The sequence below is a fragment of the Falco naumanni genome, chromosome 12 (assembly GCF_017639655.2).
Source record: "Falco naumanni isolate bFalNau1 chromosome 12, bFalNau1.pat, whole genome shotgun sequence".
In the NCBI taxonomy this organism is placed as follows: domain Eukaryota; kingdom Metazoa; phylum Chordata; class Aves; order Falconiformes; family Falconidae; genus Falco; species Falco naumanni.
Genome location: NC_054065.1, coordinates 28288789 through 28312343, shown reverse-complemented (window position 1 = coordinate 28312343; position 23555 = coordinate 28288789). Strand labels below are relative to the sequence as shown.

The 23555-nt window shown below is 42.1% G+C and overlaps 1 protein-coding gene across 8 annotated transcripts in view; it reads left to right on the top strand.

Annotated features, from left to right (window-relative positions):
• Positions 1 to 22710, top strand: part of CDC42BPA (CDC42 binding protein kinase alpha) — a 188571-nt gene extending 165861 nt beyond the window's left edge. For 5 of the 8 annotated variants that reach the window (XM_040612198.1, XM_040612197.1, XM_040612196.1 and 2 more), the window contains 6 exons: positions 1054 to 1138; positions 2870 to 2993; positions 4299 to 4416; positions 15385 to 15502; positions 16507 to 16664; positions 17823 to 22710. In XM_040612198.1, the coding sequence (XP_040468132.1) occupies positions 1054 to 1138; positions 2870 to 2993; positions 4299 to 4416; positions 15385 to 15502; positions 16507 to 16664; positions 17823 to 17954 (735 nt within the window). In that variant the 3' untranslated portion in view covers positions 17955 to 22710. Of the gene's footprint in view, positions 1 to 1053; positions 1139 to 2869; positions 2994 to 4298; positions 4417 to 8244; positions 10097 to 10347; positions 10534 to 15384; positions 15503 to 16506; positions 16665 to 17822 lie in introns of those variants that run through there. The other 3 variants (XM_040612201.1, XM_040612200.1, XM_040612199.1) reach the window with 3 other exon arrangements.
• Positions 22711 to 23555: the final 845 nt, after the last annotated feature.

Sequence of the window (23555 nt, the reverse complement as noted above, 5' to 3'; positions counted from 1 at the left end):
CAACCAGTACAAATATTAAAACCTTGGATGATGTGGGGTTTGGATCACTTCTCAAAAAGAGGAAGTTTTTGAGATTTGCCCACGTGGTCTTGTGTTAAGTCACTCAGTCTCTCTGCGTATCAGTTTCCCACGTGTCAGCTGCGGACCAGGATATTAGAGCAATGCTGTAAGGATAAATAACACAAAGATCAAGGTGCTCCACTATTAACCATCTTAAGAAGAGAAGAAGAGTCTGACCTTTTAGAGGAAATCTTCTCTACTCTTTCTGATGTTCAGACTTTGAGTTATTAAGCAGTTGGAGCGTTTTTTTCCCTAGACAGCAGAATGTGATTTAGTACTTTGATATTTGGCTCAAAACTGCCTATTTAATGAATGAAACTACTTTAAACAAACAAGAACTGCTACGTCTAGGAAGCTTTAAAATGGCAAATTATTATGAAGAGTTTGTTTCTAACACGATTTGCACACTTGGGAAAGTGGAACGCTTCTTTCATTTTGAAGTTGGAACTCACAAATACCAGTAGGTTTTAGCAATCTGTATGTACTCTTACCAAGTTGCAAAGCGTAATTGTGACATGGTACTCGTGAAAATTAAAAGCACAGCTTATTGAGTTGTGCATCTAATAGACAAAATTGAATTGTTATGTGAAGTAGACTTCTAACAGAACTATTTATTTAAATGCTGGGACGGATGGTGTTAAGCCTATGTCTTTAAGTGGAATTTTAGGCAATTCCCTCTGTACTCATTCTCCAAACAGAAGTTTAAAATCTGAAATTGTTTTTCACTGTGTTTTGTGGCTTTAATGACTCAGTTGGTGTTCTTGAAAGCAGGCATGTGTTACTGGAGATAGGAGACAGTGCAGGCTGGAGGGAGCAGTTCTGTAGAGCAGGTTTTGCTCTGGCCGGTTATGCTGTTCTGCTCCCTGGTTGGCTATAATATAACAGTGCTCCTTTTAGAGAGTTTATAATGCATCTTGAAACTTTCAGAATACGATATGTGATATAAATGTGAGTTATTATTATTATTATAAGTACGGATTTTCCTTGTTTCAGGTACGACCCTTGAATACAGAAGGATCGCTAAACCTTTTAGGCCTGGAGACAGTTAGATTAATATATTTCAAAAACAAAATGGCAGGTAAGTAAAGAGAAGCCAGCTTTCATCTTGCAATTATTTATTATTTTTTTTCAGAAAGTGCTTTTTTTCTTTGGCCCCGATCTTTGCATTGTAGAAAGGGATTTCTCAAATGGATGTGAAAGCAAAAGCTTACAGATTCCACCGTGATGGCAATGATGTCTGCTAGGCTGCTACTCTGAATGTTTTTTCCGCTTTTGAATATTCAGTGAGGACTTGAATGAAGGCTGGAAATAGAAAATGGAACGACTAGGCACTCCCTGCAAATCTGGGATCACCTGCCAGAACGCTATCTAAAAACGCCTGCACAATTAAAGACTTTAATAGCGATCTTGGCAGTACTAGATAAAAATTAATATTACACTTAACCTAAACGGACCTTTCCCAAGGATTGGAAAGTAGTAATATGTATTCATAGCTCATTATTAGGGCCACATACGATTGTGTGCCGAAGTTTTAGCTTCAGAATTACAGTTTTGTTATGAGTCTTTTGGACCATTTTTTTTCTAAGACCCTGTTTCATAAGCATGCTCCTACATAATTTTGCTAACCTTTTGTTTAACCTCTTAGATGGAGAGGGGATGTGCTTTGTTTTAACAATCAAAAGCTATAATTTTCTTAACAACTATTCTGAAAATAGTGGAAGTAAACACTCCAGAAACAATACTGCTGTTGGCAGTGTTTCAGGGTTTATTTACATTGCTAGCAAAGTAGTACAAAAGGAATGACAGTGGTAGAGAGGAGCAATATGATGGAAGTATGTATAAAGAATTTTCAAGTCTAATAAAGATTGAACATTAAAAGTAGGGCAGAAGAGAAAAAAAAACAAAAACGGAGAGCATAGAATCAGAAGTGGGTAAGGCTGATGCTTTGCTCCTTCCTGTACACTTCTTGCTGTCTTTTAGAAAAGGTTGCCAAACAGTAAACTATCCTCCAGGTGTATCTCTCTAAATGCCTGCAAGTTTTTTTCCTGAAGCTGCTTACCTAGTAGATCCCACAATTCATGAAATCTCCAGCTGATCTTAAGGAAAGAAGAGATTTAATTTCCATACAAAAACTGTTTTGGCAGTGAGCAGTAGATGTTGGGTATGTTCAAGCTTATTAAATGTAACTATAGTCTCCACATATATGTATAAAACGAGGCAGAGCAGTTGCAGCATTCATTCAAAGTAACGCTCCTATTGCGTTATTATCACTGCTATACATTTCATGTCTTTATTAAAGATGTCTTGGCCAGACATACACATGTGGAAGAAATCTTCCCTTTTCCCATGGTTGCACCAAAATACATCAGTGTTCAAACCAGTTCAGAAGGAGTAGTCTCTTTGGAGCTGGGAATGAATGAAAAAGAGTCTTGCATTGAGTTTCCAGACGATTGGCAGAACAAGACTGTTCTAGTGATTTTCAGTGAGAACTGCCCAAGAAAGCCTGAGGTGGAGGACTGAGATGCTTTTCTGTCCACCTAAATGGTTTGTTTGGAAGAATTAATTGGTGGTATTTTGAGAACATAGTTGTGGCAGCTTGTGTGTGAAGAAGGGTTAAGTCTGTTGCTATATCACAGACTAGGTGGTGACCGAGAAAAGCCATAAACCAAGGAGCATTTGTTGAGTGTTGGTGGGAACTGGGTAGTGTCCAACACTAGCAAGAGCAAAGGGAGAAAATGTCTTTGAATTCAAATTCTGTGAAGATCTAATGAATTAACCCACTGGATCATTATATTTCTATTGATTTCAGAGGGCGATGAACTGGTTGTTCCTGAGACATCAGATAACAGCCGGAAGCAAATGGTTCGAAACATCAACAACAAGCGCCGCTATTCATTCAGAGTACCAGAGGAGGAGAGGATGCAGCAGAGGAGGTCGGTATTCAACATGTACTTGTCTTCCGTACATGCCTGTAGGCCCTGAAGGACAGTGACTGATGCCAATGTAGTACTTCATTCGTTGCTTTCTGGAATGCCCATTCAGATGTTTCTGTCTCTTCACTACCGTGTTAATCCTCAATGTTTAATTTGTGTTAATACCAGTTTGGATATGGATATGCACTGGATACACAAGTATTCATTAGTTCAAATTAATTATGTGAAACAGCTGTAATTTGGAATGCATGTCTCCACATACTGTATATAGGTACATAGGTGTGCACATATACTGTATATATAAAGATCTGTAATAAACACTTTGCGAAAGAAGATTACATTGCTAACTATGCATATGGATTAATTACTTTCAGGCTCTGGTTCTGCTTTTCTTTCTGAAGGCAATTCTACTCTCAGCAGTATTCCAAGGCATCTGCTTTTTTGATTTATAGATTTAACTACATAAACATTCTATAAGTCTCAGGAAACTCACCTCTTCAGAGGACATAGGACTTCAGGATGTGTTTCTAATAGAAGTCTTTAACAGGTCACAAATACTTTCCTAAATGGCAATAAATATAGGTCTGCACTACTCACAGTGTTCACAGAGGATGTTACTGACCATTTGCTATCACTCACTAAAGATGACCTGCTACTGTGCTAAGCTACACTCCAGGAACTGAGTATTTCAGTTTTCTAACTTCCAACGTCTTCCACCGATGGTTGGGTCCCAGCTTTGCTTTCCTTTTGGCTCTAAGAAAAGTAACAGCTGTGTACAGTGGAGATAAAAGTCCAGTCCTTGTCCTTGCCTTTTCTGAGCTGATTGCGGTTTGGTCTTTTAAAATTTTATTTATTCTGAGTTCTGAAATGCATCCTTGCCATTTTGAAGAGCTTTTAATTCTGACCACAGACTGAGAAAGGTACTGCAGTATTATTTTAATTCTATTTTCATATTTGTCCTTCATTTTCATCTCCACTTTGTAATACATCACAAATGAGTTCTGCTTTTACTCATCTTACAGAGCTTTTTATCAGCTCATATTGGTTGTATATTCTTTGAATGTTAGTAACTACTGGGCATGGGCTGCTAGCCTGCAAACAGCATTATTTTCTTCTGGCCCCTTGCCCTCTCTTCAAGCTGGAAGCTTGTCCATGCCAGCGCTGATAGCAAGGGTTTATCGCTGTCAACATGGTTAAATAGTTAATTTCCATTTTAAAGTAGCTGATAATCAAAGCTCAACATGATTTATAAATGTCCATCCTCACCTCGAACGAAATATCTAAACAAAGTGCTTTCTTTTCCAGGGAGATGCTACGCGATCCAGAAATGAGAAATAAATTAATTTCTAACCCAACTAATTTTAACCACATAGCACATATGGGTCCAGGAGATGGTATACAGATTCTCAAAGACCTTCCGATGGTAAGTACAAAAGTACGCGTGGGAGTGACTGACTGCAATAGAGGCTGCAAATAAGTGAGAGAAAGACAATTACACTTTTGAAAGTATATTCAGAGTGTTGATGTATTTCATACCAGGAAGAGTGACACGGGAGACACAGGTCAACGTGCTCCGCTGTGTGCGATAAAATTTAAACAAAGAGGATGACACTTAGGCATGGAGGGGAGGAGGAAGAGTGGCTGATGCCTCCTGGGTTTTAAGGCAGGTTGGCCTCTCAATGTTGATGATAGTTTTTATGACCCATATGAAGGGACAAAATTAATAGAATTTGAGCCTGTGTTCTTTGTGGGAAAGAAAAGAGAAATTCCTTTCTCTGTGAACTGTAGTTCAATTCCTTTTTTCTCTTCCCATCTTTAGCTCCAACTTAGCCTGTCTCTTTTACAGCCTTTTATCCTCAGATGGTGGAGCTGTAGCAGTTCACCAGTGTAGTGCCCAGTATTTTTTTTCTATGCCAAAGATGATATTCTTCATTTTCTCTCCAGATGAACTAGTCTCAATGAAACAATTTCTTACATAAAAAAAACTTACCTTCTAAGTTGAAAAATGGAAAAAGAAAACATGTAATAGTGCACACACACACACATTTGTTTCCCAAAGCCTTATGTAGGAGATGCTCACCTGAAAGTTACTGAAATTTTTAATGAGCTAAAACCCAATTAATACTTTATTAATAGGAGAGTATCATACCGCTTGCTTCAAACTACCTTGAGCATCTTGTTTGTGTGTTCTGTATTGTTTTCTAAACTCTTCCATGATGACATGGACCTTACTTTTGCAGCAAATGGTACTTCTGTGTTACACTTTACCATAAAGTCTGTGCATTGTACATGAGCCTTTCTGGCACTGTTTTCCTTAGATAGGAATATGCAAGGAAAGGAAAGGATATACTTTAAATCTTGTACTAGAGACGCTCTGAGAAACCTCTCAATAACAAATATATTCAGTGCAGCTGAGCAAAAAACAGCATTGTGTTTGTGTGTGTATGTTTATACATTTCTAAATAATGAAGGAGCTGCTTCTAAGAAAACACGTGACAAATTCAAGGGAAGTTGGCAGGTAGTGTCTGTCTTACCTGGATGTGAGTGTACATATATCTAATGTTAAACAAAGCATGACTATTTCCTTCAGGGCAGGATGTAGATCAGAATCTTTTTTTCCATTTCTGGTGTGTTCTTTAAACTATTTCTGGCTCTTCTCAAGCAGAGAAAATAATCTGCTACTGCTAAAGGTAGGGCAAAAGACATCCTGGTTCACACTACCAGTAGTGGAAAGTTCATGGGAATCAAAAGCTGCAAAGACTCCTAAATCAAGACCCAAACCTGGAAGTGTAAAATGATTTTATCCATAGAAGAGCATTTTCTAGACTTTTTTTTTATTTTTGTGGATTAGTATTTCTTCAGCTATGTCATCTCTAAACGGCTTTTACTTTGAATTCCTTCTAATTATGCAAGCCTTGTATTAGCTCAAAGGTCATATTGAAGTTAGGACTGGCACTTTGCTTCTTACTGATCGATATTATGTTTTGAAAGAAATTTGTGAGTCACTTTCCACACTTAAAAGTGATGAGAAGACATTAGAAAATGTGTACAATATAGAACTGATTTCTACACTTGTTCCATGGCTGCAGGTTCTTTTTAAAGGTTCTGTTAAAAACCCCTTTCTGCAATTAGGGGTCAGTCTTAATGCTGTGAGATGTCACTGCAGAGAAAGCAGATTTGGTGTGTAATTTTCCAGCAGCTCCTCGCAATATCATATTGTATTTGTTTTCCTAGTTTAATGGGTACAGAGTTGCATCAGTCATGGACTTGAAAGCGTGTGAATTTGAAAGTGTAACTTGAGATTAGCAGATGAATGTTCTGTCAAGAGCTACTTCTGTCCAGGCAGCTTTTTCTTTTCCAACAGCTTCCTGTAAGGTATTTGGCTGGACTAAGTTTCCATTTAGTGTGTTCCAAACTACCTAATTTGTTTCTCAGGCACAAAAATAGAAGAAAAGGAGTTGGGCGTGCATATGATGTTATGTATTTGAGTCTAATGCTTTATTTCAAAGATTAACTTAGAATTAAAAGAGAGGATGGAAACAGAGGGCGTTTCCTGGAGAATCAGTACACAACGTAAAGAATACTCATCCGACCCTGTGCACAGTTCATCTGTATGGCAGCTTCTTTACGAGGACATAGAATTATTTCACTAGATTGATGCCTAGTTCCGAAAAGGTGAATAGCTTTTTGGTTTTGTGCTGCTTAGCATGTGTGATGATTTTGCAGCTGGAACATCTTCTGTGTATTTTTAAATAGATCGGTATGTTTCAGAAGAAAAAAATATTTCTTTTCAAAGAACTGTGGGAAAGATTGCAGCATTTTACTTTGCAAATGCCTGTTTCTGTTTATGGAAGCGATGATAAAATACATTTTTGTATTTAAAGAGGGCTGCCGCTAGGGGGGACAAGTAGTGCAACGCTAATAGTTTTCTCAAATTCTCTTCATCCAACTATTTTAGGTGGCACAGCTTCTTTTTTTCATGAGATCCTGGAGCACAGAAAGTGTACGAAAGAATGGAGCAGGCCTTTTTAATTGCAGTTTCTTCTGACTTGAGCAATTCCAAATTTGGCTGGGTCTGCTGATATAAATCTGTTCATCCAGCATGATCTTTCACTGAAGTCAGTATAGTGCTACGCAGGCAGAAGGATCCTTAGTAATAAATAGGTTTAAATACAGAATAAATATTTTAATCTTTGAGTTGGATGAGATTGTCACAAACTAAATAACCAGCTCAGCTTAGCTTTTATCTAGCATCCATGGATGAACTTTGTAAAGCAAATGATGATTTATATATATATGTATTTATGAATATATGCACATTCACTTTATATATGCAACATGAATCCAATCAGAACTAATCTTTGCAGTCCTGCTAACCTGCCTCTGCTGCCTTTTTCAGGCAAGATATCAAAAATTGAACAAAGTGCAGCATTAGGACTGGTAGTGATGGCCCTTGCAGGGCTGGGCTGCGATATGTTGGTGGACAGGAGGGGACATACACTTCTGCTGTCTTAACCTGGGGTGTAACAGCCTGGGGGATGCAGAGCCAACAGGAGCGAGCTTGCTTTCTAATGATGTCTTTTAAAAGACAAGCTTCTAGAGAGTTTAGTTTGTGTTGTAAATGTACAAAATCAAAACTGGATAAATGGAATGTTTTAAACTGTTTCAGGCTATTTGGTATGGTGTATCAGATGCCTGCCTGTGTGGAACACACCCGTGTGCATGTGGTTGCCCTTGCAGATGCAGCCGTGCAAGGGGGAAAGATGCTTTCTCTGTGCATTGTTTCCAAGGTCTTGGTATTCAACAGGCATGTGACACGAGCAGCGAGATCCATTTATGGCAAATTACAGCCCATTAGCCTAGTCCCACATTGTTCTCTCCATGCACCGACACACCTGGACTTCAGCGTAGACCCGTATTTGGGCAGAAATGAACATGCCCAAGGCTCGGAGTGGAATCAGATTTAAGAGAGAAAGTATTAGAGCTTATCAGGCAATTGTAAACTTGCACCCTTCTTTTCTTCCTGGTGAGCAGTTACTCAGGAGTCTGGCTTTGACAGGCGAGTTTGTGGGCTACAACACAACAGAAACCAGAAGTTCTTGTTTGCTATTAACAAAGCCGTAATCAGTACATATTTGTATTTTGTTGATGTGGATGCTAGATCTGGGTCATTGTCTTGTTTTGTACAATTTAGAATCATTCCTGTTAGTATATCCCCAAACTTATTTATTTACATGTTTTTCTTCCCTAGCAGCCTGTCACCAATTAGCTGGCCGTACAGTCTGGCCTCCCTTCTGCCCTCTTGTCCCTTGAAGCCACTTTATCGTGGATGCTCCTTTGTAGTGAAGATCTGAAATCTGGAACTGCACTTACTGCAGCACAGACCACCTCTCTGTGTACATCAGATGTACAGGATTGATTTTGCTTTCATATTCTGCATGCCTGAGTAATTGACATACAAAAGCTGGTCTTGACTGCCATTATATTTGACCATTATGCTTCAGTTTGACCTCATTATACATGAACCATCCCATTCTAGATGTGTGAAGCTTTGCTTGTTTCAAATGAGAAACTATTTATAGAGTTAATGAATACTTAGTTGTATTTGGTATTCTTTAAAGAAAGTGGGAACCCCATGCATGCATCTGATGGTGGAGTCCATGGAGAAAGTTCCATGGAAGATCATTTTTAAAATCTTGCCATATCGTGGCTTTCTCACATTCATGATTGCTGGCTAAATATCTTCATGGTCTGCAGCTGGCCTACCCTCTGCTTTTTAGCTGTGATTTTTAGACACTCCCATTTCTCCCTTACTGGCTCTTAGGAACATAGCTGGCTTTGCTGCCAGTATTCTGTTGTGAGCAGATAACTTGGCAAAGTCTGCTTCCCTGGACCATTCTTGGAATGGTGGCTTCTTGTACTGATATTTAGATGCTGCTAAACTTACGAATAACAATTTAATATATATTATGTCTTATATGCCATAATGTGGTAATTGATGTTTTGGTTAACACGCAAAGCCTCATAATAACTGTGTGTCTAAAAAAAAAAAAGGTTGGATTTTACCAGCTGAAATGAAGAGAACAGTAACAATAATGTTTGATAGTATGTATTGGGATGTGACTTAATGTTCTTCCAGACTTTAATACGTTCCATATACAAAAAGTAGTGCCTTAGGTTTAGTGGAAGGGGTAAGCTGTATTTTTACCATTTTCTATTTTTTAAGTCCTAACATTTCTAACATTCCTCAGATCTGTCTGTGTTAAGGTGATAAAATCAGTTGGACAAGGGGAAGAGAAAAATTAGAAGTTAGAAAAGGTTCTGATTCGCTGGTGGCCATTGGGCAAACCATCCCCTTGCAGGCTGCCCTGCTGAACTCCTACAGACGGCTCAGGGAGGGAGACCAAGCCTTGAAATGCTCTTCCGTTAAATCTGGATTCAGATGACATTAAATTACAAGAGCTCTGGTGTCAGCACATTCTGTAGAGATGAATTAGAAGTATTTTCTGTTTAATTTGCAGGATTATTTCTCCTCTCTCTTTCTTTCTGTCACACTTTGGGAGCACGTTGCTCACTTGACCTATTAAAAACATTTGCATTTCCCAATACTTTTGCACGTTATCTAAGGGCCTAGTCTTCTGCAGTGCAAAGTCCCTTCATCATTAATGCGCTGTGAGGATTAGGTGAGTGTGCAGAAGGACACAGGCCTCGTGGCATCTGTCCACAGCAGAGTAAATTGTCCCAGTTGTCTGACACTAACCAGTTCACCTTCCCACACAACCTGTGTCCCTATCCTGTCAAAACACTGTTCCCTCCCCTTAGTGCTCTGTTTGTTGTATGGGTGATACTTAATTTTAATGGAATCAGTAAAATGCATGAATAACAGAAGGAAATCTCTTACAATCTTTAACTGTTGTGTATTCTCATCTTTCCTTCTCCCCACACCATCTCACCTGTGTTCACCTTCCTTTGTTTGTGTTATGTCTACTTTAGATTGTAAGCTCCTCAAGGCAGGGAACTAATGCTTCACAACTGTCTGTAAAGCACCTTTTACAACTGTGGTGCTCTTTGAAATATCAAATAATAATAAATATTAGAATCTATTCCCAATGAGTTAAAAGTTTTATTTGTTTTTAATGTTTTAGCAACAGCAAGGGCGGCAGGCCCCTATGACACCATGTAAGGAAGGTGCTCAGAGGACTGGGGGTGACAATGTAAGAACCTGTGTGTTGACGGGCAAGCAGGGCTGCTGTCTGGCTGTCCTTCAGTGTTTGACTGCTCTTGTGGACCGCTGTTGCCGATGTAACCTGTACAACCATCCTTCATTGCTTTCTCTCTCTGTTGTCTTTGATAGCAGCGTTCCCCTTACCAATTCCCTCATCATCACTCCCGTCTGATCTCCTCTCCGAGCAACTTTGAGCACATCTACCACATGACTGTTAATTCAGCTGAAAAATTCCTCTCTTACGATTCCATAAACCCTGCATTTTCCCCGCCTCCACGCTCTGTCCGCGGTACTCCAGACTTTATGACTCTGAGGGTATGAACGGCCGAGTCAGGTGTTCACTCTACTAACACTGTGTGGTTTTCCTTTTGCCTGGCTATTAACATGGGAGAAAACCCCTTGTAAGCGGTTTCCTTCACCCCTTAACTTTCTTCTGTCCCAGCTGATGTATTTTCTGCTATCAGCTGTGGTCTTTCCACAGCTCTAGCATGCCAAGAAACAGATACTTCACGGCTTTAGAAAAAAAAAGAAAAAAAGAGGGTATAACAACTGGGCTGAACCTTTTGCTATGAGAACAGCATTTTTAATCACCACAAACAATGTGGGAATTTTGAGTAAGTTCTCTGTTCCAGAGTGTTCATCCTCCAGCAGTCAATAGCAGGATGCTGTATATCAGGTTGCATTAGGAAATGTTCTGGATCTGTCTGTGTTGGACCAAACTTACAAACTGTTTGTTTATGATGAAATCACGTGGAATGCAAGAATTTTCACCCAGTACTGAACAGAGAGACAGAAGTTGTGCCTCAGACAGTTTCTAGGTTAAAGTAAATAAGTGAAGTTAGAACACATACAGGCAAGATCAACAATTAATGACGATGGCAATTTGCTGATGTAGATCCTCTTAATCCTGCTAGTTTTAAGCAGAGGCTGAGGTGGGATACTGTTCTGTAGATACCCTTCAGCTGGAATGTAAACTGGGGGGGTGGAAGTGGTCTTTTCTTTTTTCTTGTGTTGCGCATCCCGGTATCATCTATCTGAGGTAGATGTACGTGACGGTGGTTGGTTGCACAGGGTTTGTATGGGTCTGAGCCGTGTCCCTTGCTGTGACGAAAACGCCGCTGTTGGTTTCTGTGGCCTTTGGACACCCTTCAGACACGCCTGGCAAACCTTCGCTGCCAGGCTGCTCCGAGTGCCGTATGGTTGCTGTTCTAGATCCCTGTCGCTGAGAAGGTTTTTGGATACGTACCTGCTTACAACACTAGAGAGGACTTGAAAATGCAGGAGGAAGATTAACCTCTTCCATAAGGCTCCAAAACAAATTTGCACAGCTGACCTTTGACTGGGCACGTGTATGGGCACGTGTCACTGTTGTGAAGTCCCAGTTGTCACAACCATTAATGTTCGAAAATGAAGTTGCAGCATTTTGGAAAGTGTGCCCTGCGGTGACAGGTCTGCATCCGTCCTGGCTTTTTGGGTAGGAAGGAAGATGCAAATACACAGGAGGAATGAATGCTCTATTGAAATGCAAAAAAAAAAAAAAGAATATTGTTAAGATGAATTTAAAGTTGTTTCTCTCTTAGAGGGTCACTGTCAGGTCACTGAAGCTGTATTTCAGTTCTGGGTTTAACGGAGTTATTTTTAAGCCAACTGTACTATAAATTTTTCTGTGTTTGATGTGCAGTGATGTGTCACTGGACTGTGATACCCCCCTCTGCCCTCCATTTCTCATGTGAGTAGTCTCTCTGGGCTCAGTAAGGAATGACCCCTGGTGTTTCAGGCAATAACTCTTTAATTTTTGCTTTAGGAGCATCCTTCATCCTAATGTTGCAGCCTACTAGTGTAAAATGGAGAAAAAAGTGAAGTGGGCAACGTGGAGTATCAAGATCTCGTACCTGTTAGGTCTGCAGAGCACTAGAGGTTTAGTGTTGGATGAAGAGAAGCGTTTGTCTCCTTTGTGGCTTGAGGGCAGAGGTGCTGTCAGCTGTATGGCAAGCCAGGCTGGGAGTTTTGGTTTTGTGTCCGTCCACCCTCCCTTGGTGTTTGGAGACTTTAGTGTAGGGAGGGTAGCGCTCCCTCCAAGGGGACCATGGTCACAGGGACGGATGGGATATTGGAATTAAACCAGCACGGAATCCTAGGGGAGCCGAAAAATGACCTGTTAAAGTGGGCTTTTAGGGTCTGTCACGTTATGTCAGGCAAGAATTAAAAGCTCAGGTTTACAATGTAATGAACAGAACGCTACTTTAAAACAAAAACCCCAAAACAATAACAAGCGGCACGATGGACAGAGAAAGGCAGGGAAGCAGTTCCTTAGAGGTGTTGTAACTGTTTAGTTAAACCCTCTGCACTCCTGCCGCGCTGTCTGGGAGCAGTTAGCCTGGGTGCGGGAGCCGGGGCTCGGTAACGCCGCGGAGCTGCACGTGTAGCAGTGGTGGTACATGCAGAACCCGCAGCTCCACAGCAGCTCCGTCCTGTCCGGGAAAGGGATGCACTGAACCGATTTGGGGCTCTCACCCTATTCCACAGTGATTAACTTTGCTCAGCAAGCAGCTTCTCTGCTGACAATTTTTTTTTTTTCCCCCGCTTCTCTCACTTTTCTCCGTGTGGTTGAGCGGTGGGGATGAATTTTCCTGCTAGGATTTGAATTGTTGCTCTGAATGAGGGGGTTTTGTCTCTCTTCAAGTAAAGCAAGCTCAGGTTTCTTTCCCACCCCCACCCCACCCCCCGCCCCCCTTTAACTTGCTGCATTTTGCTGCTTTATAACTACTGCTAATAACTGCCATTTATTTTTCTTTGAATCCCCCTTTCTGCATCATGTGCATATCACTTCCAGAGGTTTTGGTCCAAAATGCCAGGGTCTCTGGCATGTGCTTATTTTATTTTAGAATGAAGAACAATGAAAGATTTGCTTTGTGGATAAACTTTCTACAAGGAATTACATGGACTTTGCAAACTGAGATAATGAAAAATAATCATCATTAGAATACACTGTTAAAATAAATGAGTCTTATTCATGCACCCACCCGTTCCCTCCTCCCCCTGATGCCTGTATGTTGTCTGCTCAGTCACTGTTAAGGAGGTTAATTGCCATATCATTAAAAATAATTGTTCTTTGCAAAATGAACCGTTATAGGTTTCTGTAAGTGTAAAAGATCTTGCAACTCCAGTGTGCTAACCACAGTGCACACCTTCTGCGGTGTGCTGGGCTTTCCTTTGCTTCTCCAAACACAGCAGTAACTTACTCCTCAGCCTGTTAGTTCCTTTGCGTAGTGTCAGGGGAGCCTCCACCGCTTATGCACAGGATGCTCTGCTCTTACCTGTAACTCAAGATTGTTTATTGCATGGTGAAGAACACAGGAGCCAAAAATTTAGTATTTTGTACTAAAAAGTAGGTTGACTGTTCACATGGGAAGAGAAGGGGGAGGGAGGGGAGGTAAGCAAGAGAAAGCAGTATGATCTCACAAATTATTTAAGATGCTTTTTTTAAGCCTTTAGACATGAATCCTTATTGAGAATAGTGCAGCAATGGATGAGGGGAAAATTGAACAGGGTTTATACATCGGTAAGGTCTCCAATTCTCTTTTGGTGGTGTTTGAGAGAGGTCAGGAAGGAAGGAGGGAAAATTTTAATTCTTTCTTGTTTATTGCATGTTAAAAGCCGTTTCTGGCCCAGTAGGGGAATGAGAAGGAAAAGGTTGACTGTAAGAGCAAAGGGGTCTGTTACAACAATGACTCTAAGGATCGTTGTAAGACTGGATTTGACAGGAGGTTGGTAGCAACTATCTAATAAAGTCTGAACTGTATAAAATCTGTTCATTACAAAGCCTCTGTGTAATTACCCATTTTAAAATACAGATAGAGAAATGGGTAGTGTCTGAGGGTGTCTGAGAATGCCCTTGTGGGAGGTAGAATCTTTGTTCCAGTCTGAAATTTCTGTAACATCCTAGCTTAAAAAGGCATTACAATTGCAATTGGTTTATGTGTGGCTACTTTATCTCAGAGTGAGGATGGGGAAATAATTAAATATCAATAGGAAGAAATTAAGAGTTACTGCAGTGGGGGTGGGGGTGTAGAGTGGAGACAAAAGTGGAGATAAGGAGTCAGAGCTACCTGCAGTTCTTCTCATATTCCGCATCTGTAAAAGTCCCCTAAATCTAATTCTAGTTAATTCTATTGATTTAATAGTGTAAATCATGTCAGGAGCAGGATGAAGTCTCATGTTTAGCCAGAGACAAAATGATACACGTGGGCATTAGAAGGTCCCTCTGGGCCAAGAAGCCAGCTCACACACAGAGAGACGGGCTAAATAAGCCGAGAAGCTTTTTCCCTTAAAGTCAGCTGTAACAGAAGCAGAAATAAAATCTCCCAGAACTCACTTCAAAGTATTCTTCTCCCTTCTTGTAAGGACAACTTATGTTTAAGGAACTACCATATCCAAGTAGAGAAACTGTGTTTTATCTCTTCCCTCAGTAAAGCACCACTTCAGTCAAGTAACTTACCGATGTAGAAAATCACACTGGACTGGAACTCTCAGGATGGAGATCAGGAGCGATAATCAAAATACATAGAAAAACAGTGGGGTGTGCTCTGGTCATCCTCTTTGAGCAGGCTGGAAACAGGCTGATTCTCACTTTGGCTCAGCTGGTGTAGGTCTGGAGTAATGATGTTAATACCTTTGGAATTCCAAAAGTAATTGAAATACAGATTAATCCACTATGTGTTCATAACTCTGCAGGCATTCGGGATTAACATGGTTATGGCATAAAGTTGCATGGCACAAGTGATGGCATCAAAGAGAGAAATTTTAGTAAGAACCTTGGAAGCTTGTGTTCAGAAAGTGCGCATTATGCAATGTAACCTGAATATATCTATAGCAGTTTAACTAGGCTCGCAAACCATCCTTTCAAGGAATTGAATTATTAGACATACTCTTTCAGTCGTCTGCATCCGTCCATGTAATTCAGCACTTCACTATCGTGTTGTGTGTGCTTCCAGTCTCTGCACTAAACTGCAGAATATTATTTTGCAAATTTTGCTGCCCTGCTGCCCAGATAATTCAGCTCTGGTAAGGTTGGGGGTTTAATTGTGTTTTGGGGCTTTACTTAATAACATCCAAGGTTGAGCCAGCAGTCAATAAGGAAACGTGTCATGTGTGTCTGCATTGCAGAATCTTCGGCCTCAGGAAAGTCGGACTGTGTTCAGTGGCTCTGTCAGTATCCCATCGATCACAAAATCCCGCACAGAACCAGGACGATCGATGAGCGCAAGCAGCGGGTTGGCAGCACGTAAGCAAACAGAACTGTGTTGCTTTGGGGTCTGTACACAAGCCTCTTAGGGAAGGGGCTAGGACCTGTCTTTGCTTCCATCCGTACTGCCACTGGGCAGGGTTTTCAGAAGTGCCTGCTGAGGGCAAGCGCAGTATTTTAATCTCGCTTTCCAGAACAGCCCACCCGTAAGCAGCTAGTGCTTTTTGAGTCCCACATTTGTAATTTGTCAAATTGTTAAAACTGACGTTAGAAATAAAATTAGATTTGAATAAAAAAAAAATAGCCCTTGGCACTACTTTGCTGCTGCTGAAGTGTTTTAAATCAGTGGCAAGTTGTTCACACGAGCTCCATGGTTATTAACTTTGTTGCTGAACAGCGGAGAGCTCTCGATGCCTCTCTTGCTGCTAGTGCAGCGAGAAAGCGATAGAGACTGGCTGCTGGTATGGAAGAGTTGCATGTGTTGGAAACGCCTTTCCTTGGTGTGCCAGCAAGCGCAGTGGCCTGCGTTGAGACCAGGCAAGTGACTAAACAACGGACCACGAGAAAACAGAGGCAAGACGGGTGTCCCAACTCCTCTTGGTTTTTTCCCTTCCTGTGGCACACACCGTGTTTGCTGCACATTGCCAACTGCTTGCAGAAAGCGTGTGTGTCCGCTATAGTCTGTACCGGCCGGTACCACCCACCTGATTCCCTGGGAAAGGGGCCACTGGAACTAGGCTGCCACCACAGCAGTTTCTGCAGCTGGGGGAACCATTCTGCAGTGGGAACACGGTGACTGTATCTGTGCTGGGTGAAGCGTGCGGTGCCGACACATATGCTGGCAAGGGGGAGACCAGAGAATCCCTAGGGAAAACCGCAGCTGGCAGCAGAGAAGATAAAAAAGCCCCTGTAGCTGCAAGCCATGAGCTGAGCATCTTGGGACATGCTGAAGGGAAGCAGAACTAACCAGAGAAACAGCTAACGTATTTCCCGTACGTTGAGTGGGTACCTCTAACACAGTTTCATTCTTCTGCATGTTTTAGGATCGTCGGCACAGAATGGCAGTGCTTTGCGGAGGGAATTCTCAGGAGGTAGCTATGGAGCAAAGCGTCAACCTATGGCATCGCCCTCAGACGGTTCCTTATCCTCTGGTGGCCTGGACCAAGGCAGCGATGCGCCAACAAGGGATTACGAACGAGAGGTGAGCAGCAGGAGAAAGAGTTAAAAATTTCAAGTGTGTTGATAAAGATGAGAATGTTAAATTCTGGCATGGGTTTGGCTACAAGTTTGGGAGTCATCAGGCTATGCTGACAAAAAACTTCCGTCAAACTGTGCCAGCTCTGGTTCTGGTATTTAACATGCAGAAGATGCTCTCTGCGCTCCTTACCTGGAGATACGTGGGTAACGAGGCTCCCCAAAATACTGGCTCAGTAGAGTAACAGCTTGATAGTGACCTGCGACAGCTTGAGGTAGTGATATTCCTTGTGCCCTTTATTTGCAAAGACTCCTAAGCTTTCTTGGCAACCATTTCCAAGGAGACATTTTGTACTCAGAGTGCCTGAAGTTAACAAGGTAGTTTAAGAATTAACATATAATAATTTCATTTAGAGGAGAAACTGGATTTAATAATTGGTGTTCTGTGCAGAAAAACTGTCATTGCGATAGGACTGCAGTCCTGCCCAGCACTAAACACAGCCCCTCCAACCAAGAATATTTTATGTGGGAGGGTTCAATCTGGAGTTGGCCAGCAAAACTTCCCCAGCCCATTTTCTTACCAAGGAGTGAGAAAATTAGTGGTCACACAGGTTTTTCATGGTACTGAATATATCCTTCCAGTCGAACCCAAACTCAAGCTCAGGCACAGTTGCGTTCTACTCTGGAAGATCCAGCTGGAGTAATTTGATAGGATGCTTTGAGTTAATATCCTGGGAGTGACATAGAAGAGGCAGTTGTGATGAAGCCCGTACTACAAAGAGTTCTTAGTTTAGTGCAAGAGCATCTCAGATGACAGTCTGTGAAAAGGCAGGAGCCATTGAAGCTTCACAAGCAGCCTGAAGCTGCACACTCTGCTGACGAGAGGCCCTTGGCCACAGGCAGGCTGCAAGAATCCTGCAGGTGCTGTGCCCTTATGTCAGTGTCTGTTACGCCTGCTGAAAGCAGAGTGATCTGACCACTTACTCAGAAGTCTCCCCAGACCAGGAAATTCTGAGGGGAGAGCGGGGGTGGAAATCTCACTGGGTTTGGACAAGCAAAACAAGCGGAGGCCTGTGAATCCAGTCACCTGTTGCTCAGACGCCCTCGGTCACTCTCAGACCTGCTGTGCTGTTACTGACCGGTGCTCTGTGTCTTTGCACTGCAGGACTCCGACTCTCCGAGACACTCTACTGCATCAAACAGCTCCAACCTCAGCAGCCCTCCCAGCCCGGTTTCTCCTCACAAGACCAAGAGCCTCTCCCTGGAGAGCTCTGACCACGTGAGTTGGGACTCATGAACTGCTTCAGCACTCAGATTTGACATCACAGCAGCTTGCTGTCCCCATGGCTGTCCCCTTCACTTGTTCCAGTTCTCACCTTCATCATCCTAACCCTCCCCATTCCCTGTCTGAAAGTGATCTGGGAGTGGGGTGCAGAGGAAGGTAAAAGCTGGTCATCTTCAGCACCGTTCGGCACTGCCTCACCCTCCCTTCCCCAGATTTGACAGAAGCAAACGAGCAAAGCTAGGGTGTTGGTAAATACCAGATGCTGTAGATTTGTATTAGTATTGGTTTCATTTTTGTGGTTACAGCTGCTTCATTTTTAAGGACATATTTATCCCACCCTCCTTCCACTTCTCAAAAAGTAGCTTAAGTAGACCAGACCAGTATCAACAAGAGAAAATTCAGAGGGATTTTGTTTTCATGAAATAGCTCATTGTACTGTACAAAAGTAGCACAGAGACCCCTTCCCCTGCATGGGGAATGATCAGTATGTCAGAGGCACATAAAAGCTTTCAGCCACCACGTTTGAATGTCAATCTGATCGTCGCCAGCAAATCCTTATTGATTAAAATGATGCATATTTTACTACAGTACAGAGTTTAAATAAATACGCAGATGTTAGAGTAAAATACGTATGTATATATTCAAAGAAGAAAAACATTGTGTATGCAGCAGAAGATGGATGCTTATTTAAGAGAGCCTTTAATTTAAGATTTGTGTTGTCCCTGTTTTCATGCTCGATAATATACAGACTTGGAGGCCTGGCCTAAAACCTTTCGCGAGACAGATGCTCCTTTTTGCGTAGCACTCGCTGCACTGCCGGGAGAGGTCCCCGCGGTGCTACCACGACATTTCTTTACTTCTGGCGGTAGCATAACTGAAGCTGTAATTCCTACTTTTGTGTTGATCCCCGTCCTTTGCAAAAATGACAGTTGGAAGGTGACCCCCTGCCCCGGCATCCAGGGGCACCAGCCAGCCAGGCGGCTGCCCTGGCTTCTCGTGTGCCAGCTGTGCGGCTGAGGAACTTGACGGCACGCGTCAGTAGAGGTCCTTCAGGCAGCAAGGGAGTTGAACGCAGCGGGATTTGGCAGGAAAACTGTTTCCCTGGGTCAGCCTTTGGCCAGGTTTAACTCAGAAGGGAGCGGTCTGCCACGTCTCCTTGACCATCCCTAACCAGGAAACTGTTGTTACCAAATACCAGTTGCTAACGCACATCAGCCAAACGAGTGCCCTTAGCCCCCAGCTAGCCGCGGCTGGCTCTGCTGGCGCTGTAGCAACGACGAACCTTGAAGACTGACCTCACACTGTTCACACCGTGGTAGTCGAAGATGCCTGGTCACCCGAGACTGCCACGCTGGCAAGGTTGGTTTTCCTCTCCCTCCCTACCCGTGCTGTGGGTTTGTGCAATTTGCAGTTGTTCCCGTGTGCTCACCTGCTGTTTGGTTCCAATGGCAGGCCAGGTTGGAGAGAGAAAGCATTGCGGTGGAAGACAAAACCCACTGAAGTTGCAAAAACAAATACAAAGCTGGTTACGTAGTTGACAGAATAAAGTGAGAGACTGATGTGCAAACGGATGGTAAGAGGAAAATGTCTCGGTTAGCAAGGCAGATGTGTTTTTCATTTGGGAGTGTGTTTAAATGAGTCTCTCTTCTCAGTAGTATCATTGCTGGCTTTATACTACAACCACACTCAAACATGTAAGGGCTTTTTGTATTTAGAATACTGGGTTTTGTGGGTTTCAGGAACTTGTTACAGCTCTTACTAAACCATTCCGTATCCTTGCAGTCAGCAGTATCTAGTGTTTCACCCACATAGAGACGTTTGGAGTTTTCCCGTTCCTGTCTTCCCTAATAGAAGTTGTAGGTAAGCTCAAACCGTGTACAGTAACTTTCAGGTATGACCTGAACGTGAAATAGGGAGTGAGACACAGATCGTCTAATCCATTTAATCATGCTGGGTCTCCTAGATAAGATTTCTCTTTCACTCTGAATTGAGAGGCTTGTCCAAGTTTAAGCTCATTCAGTGTTATTTTGGGATGGGAATTCAAGAAATTTTAAGAAATCACCACACCAAAAGCCTGTCTCTCTCCTGTTTGGATTTTTCAGAGTAGCAAGCTGGTTGTGTTGTTTGTTTTCATTTCAAAGCTACTACTTTTGCAAGCCTGGTATTTAATATTAAAAGCTTTAGAAAACAGCTAAGCACTTGAAATTAATTCTTCCCAGAAAAGTTTTCCGTTTTTGAGGGACAGATAGGCAGGGCGTTATTGGCATTATCAAAATTCCACATCAGCTACTTTTTAAAGGCTGCATATTGCTTCAAGTATAGCCACTGCTTTTTCCCCACAATTCCCTCCTTTTGGTGAAGCATGTCCACACACTTTTCAAAGCCTTTGCAGACTAGTTTTGTATTTACTGTATGTTGTATTTAAACATTAATCTTATTTTGATGTTGAGAGAAGGCAATTAAACGCAATCATTTAAGACAGAGCAGCCTGCGTGACAGTCCCCGGAGAGAGGGTCACAGGATCTTTTCTATGGAATTTTTTTTTTTTGCAGTTGAGCTAATGCTCTATCTGAAAATGGAATCCAAAGAGCCAAGACACAGCAAACGATTAAATTGAGTAAACCCCTATGTTTACTCTGATATGGTGCCTGCAAGCTCTTGATCTAAACCCCCTGACGTTTTCAGGCAGACGTAGGCCAGCTGTGTCCCAGAACTGAGCTCCGGAAGATGAGAGCTCCACAGGCCTACACTGTTCGTACACCACAATTTCCAAGCCTTGGCAGTCTCCTTTAGGATTACTCTCCTTTAGGATTACTCTAAATTATTTAATCTTTAGTTTGGTACTGTGCATTTTTATATGCATCTGTTCAAAAGAGAAACAGCAGCCGTTCTTCTCAGTTGAAAAGCAAATGACCACATTACCTATTTGAAAAGAGAAAAGTTGTCCTAGGACTTGAATAGTTTTGTATACTTGGGGACCATTTGATTATACACTCAGTTTTAAACCACACTTTCTTTTTTTGTTGGTGTGAACACTGAAAATATATGCATACTGTAGCTGAGCTTTTTAAATACTCATTGGGCTAGGAAAAGTAACTTGGTCATTTGAACTGTAAGACTCTTGACTGCTATCTCAAAGACAGTTGTCTCTTAACATTTGATGTTTGCATTTCTTCACAGTTAGAGGGCTGCGTTTGGTTCAGGGAGCTTAAAACCTCCTGGTGAGTTTTTGGCTGTAGCATATGTTCTCTGTACATGGTATGTATCTTAGCTGATTTTTTCCTTTTGGCTGAGACTGAAGGTGTTTGCATTTTTGACACTGCTGAAACACACGGGTGGTTGGGGGTTTTGCATTTTTCTCTTTTGATGGCAACAAAGGATCTGAGTGGATTCAGGCAGCTACTGAGGATTCCAGGTTATAGAATGAAAAAGGTTTGGTAAATAGGTTTTCCCCTGCACGTGTGCGCACACCTATACGTGGCTTCCTTCCACATTTCATAAACCCCAAAGCAGGGCTGTAGTGCTCTCTTCTCTATTGCCTTTGACCTGTAGAAGACAGCTGGTGGCCTCAAGAAGAAACATTCCTGTGTGTGAAGTAGTTGCTGCTTCTCCTCTCAGTTGCAGTGGCTTGATATAAATGTGCATTTTGTCCATTATAACAAGTTTCAAAACCGAGTTAGGAATGTTCTCTCTTTGCTTTGACTGATGAAATTAGAAGCCAGGCGTGGTGTTCTCAGGTATATGGCAGAGGGAAGCTAAGGGTCTTGTCATACCAAAAAAAAAAAGTCCAAAAAGTGTATTTATAGCAACATAGTTTTAACCACACCTAGCTGGTTCAGAGCACGTCAGCCCTTCAGAACAAAACTGTTGGAGCATTAACACAGACACTGATTCTGGCACCATATTGTCTTGCACGGCCAGACCCTGAATGTCACGACAAATGTGCTCTCGGGTGGAAGAAGGTTTTTTCCATTTCATGCACACACGTTTAATTTTAAATGAGTACACTAAGGGTAAAATGTATTGCAGTGCAAGTACCCACACCTCCTGAGCCTTAGTCTGAGAACCTCTGGGAATCAGTGGCACATGGTAGCTTCTGCTGTGGTTTTTTTGTTAATAGGAATCGGTTCCACAGAGGAAATGGGACAGCTTTCTGCACTAACACAAACTGCACCCTTCCACATGCTTTGTTCACACTATTATTTGATAAACACCCCCAGAAACCACACTGCTGCAGGCTTTCCAGTCTGAATTCCAACTCTTAGTCTTTCATTCCAGCCGCAGCTCAGTACAACCTATTTTCATTCTGCATTTAAGGAAGTCTCATCCACAGGGAAGAAATCCACAAACAAACCAGTGTTGGTATTTCAGAGCAATTATACCTGCCTTTTTATGTATGACAGTTTCATATCATTTATTTTTAAAATGTTTTTTAGGTTTTTCATTGTAATATTATTGTACAGTTTTGCATGGCATAGATGTAATCACTTTTTTGTTTTAGAGTATAAAAGCTGACAAGTGTGCGTGTGGGGGAAAGATTCTGCTTTTTGCCTCTTCTCACTATTTTGTTTAATGCCCTCAATGTTGTAGGGGACATTGTAAGAGATTCTCTGCTACAGAACAATGATGTAGATTCTTTTGCACAGAAATATTTAAGGTGGAGAAGTCAACAATGTAAAAATGACTTACCGCCAATATTTTATGTTGGTAACACACTTAATATTAACCTACTTTGATGTACTGCAATAAAACAGGGAACTGTTAGAAATGCAGATGTTTTGTCTTTTTTTCCTACCTCCCCCTGTTAAGCTTGGAGGAGGAAAGGGGAAGGGGAATAATGGTGTTCTTGCAGATAAAACCAGCATGTTGCAACACATCTGCACAAATAGATGGTAGGAAGAAAAGGAATGAGAAAATCAATTTAGCTCCAACAGCTTTCAGAAAAAGCTACAATTTTTTTGAAAATGCAAAGCCATCTACCTTATACTTCAGTATATTGGACTTCTTCAACTACAGTTTTCTTGACCTTTTTCTTAGGTCATCTGTTCAGTGTCAGTATTCATAGCCATTGTTTCTGTTTTTCCTCCCTCATTTAGTTCCACACCAAATGTTTCAGCTGTCCTGTTGTTAGAGGCTGGAGTCTGGATTCCTGCTTATTTCAGAGCTACCAACATCAAATTGACTTTCACAGATCTTTAAGCACATCTCAAAATACCTGAGATGTTTTGCATGTGCCCTGATGCTTTCACATTGGCCACCAGTTCCTCACAACTCAGCCTGAGCTTTTCTCCATACCAGAGACTGCCTGGTGGGACATCTTCCTCTTCACCCGTTACCCTTTTGGTAGAAGTCCCAGCTCCATCACACCCCGCTGCAGCAGGAACACAGGACTCTGCTGTTACTGATCCAGTGGTGCCAGCCTGGGTCTTCTCCTGTCACCAAGAGTGGCAGCAGTACCCTCCCGATGAGTCAGCGTGCTTCCCACGCGATGGCCACAGGCCACCGTACCCCACAGCTGCTGATCCTCTCTCTCCTTCAGTCAAAATTCCCACTTTCTCAGCCCCTCACCCCAGCTTACGTGGATTTAAGCCCTTGGGTTCAACCCACCGCAGG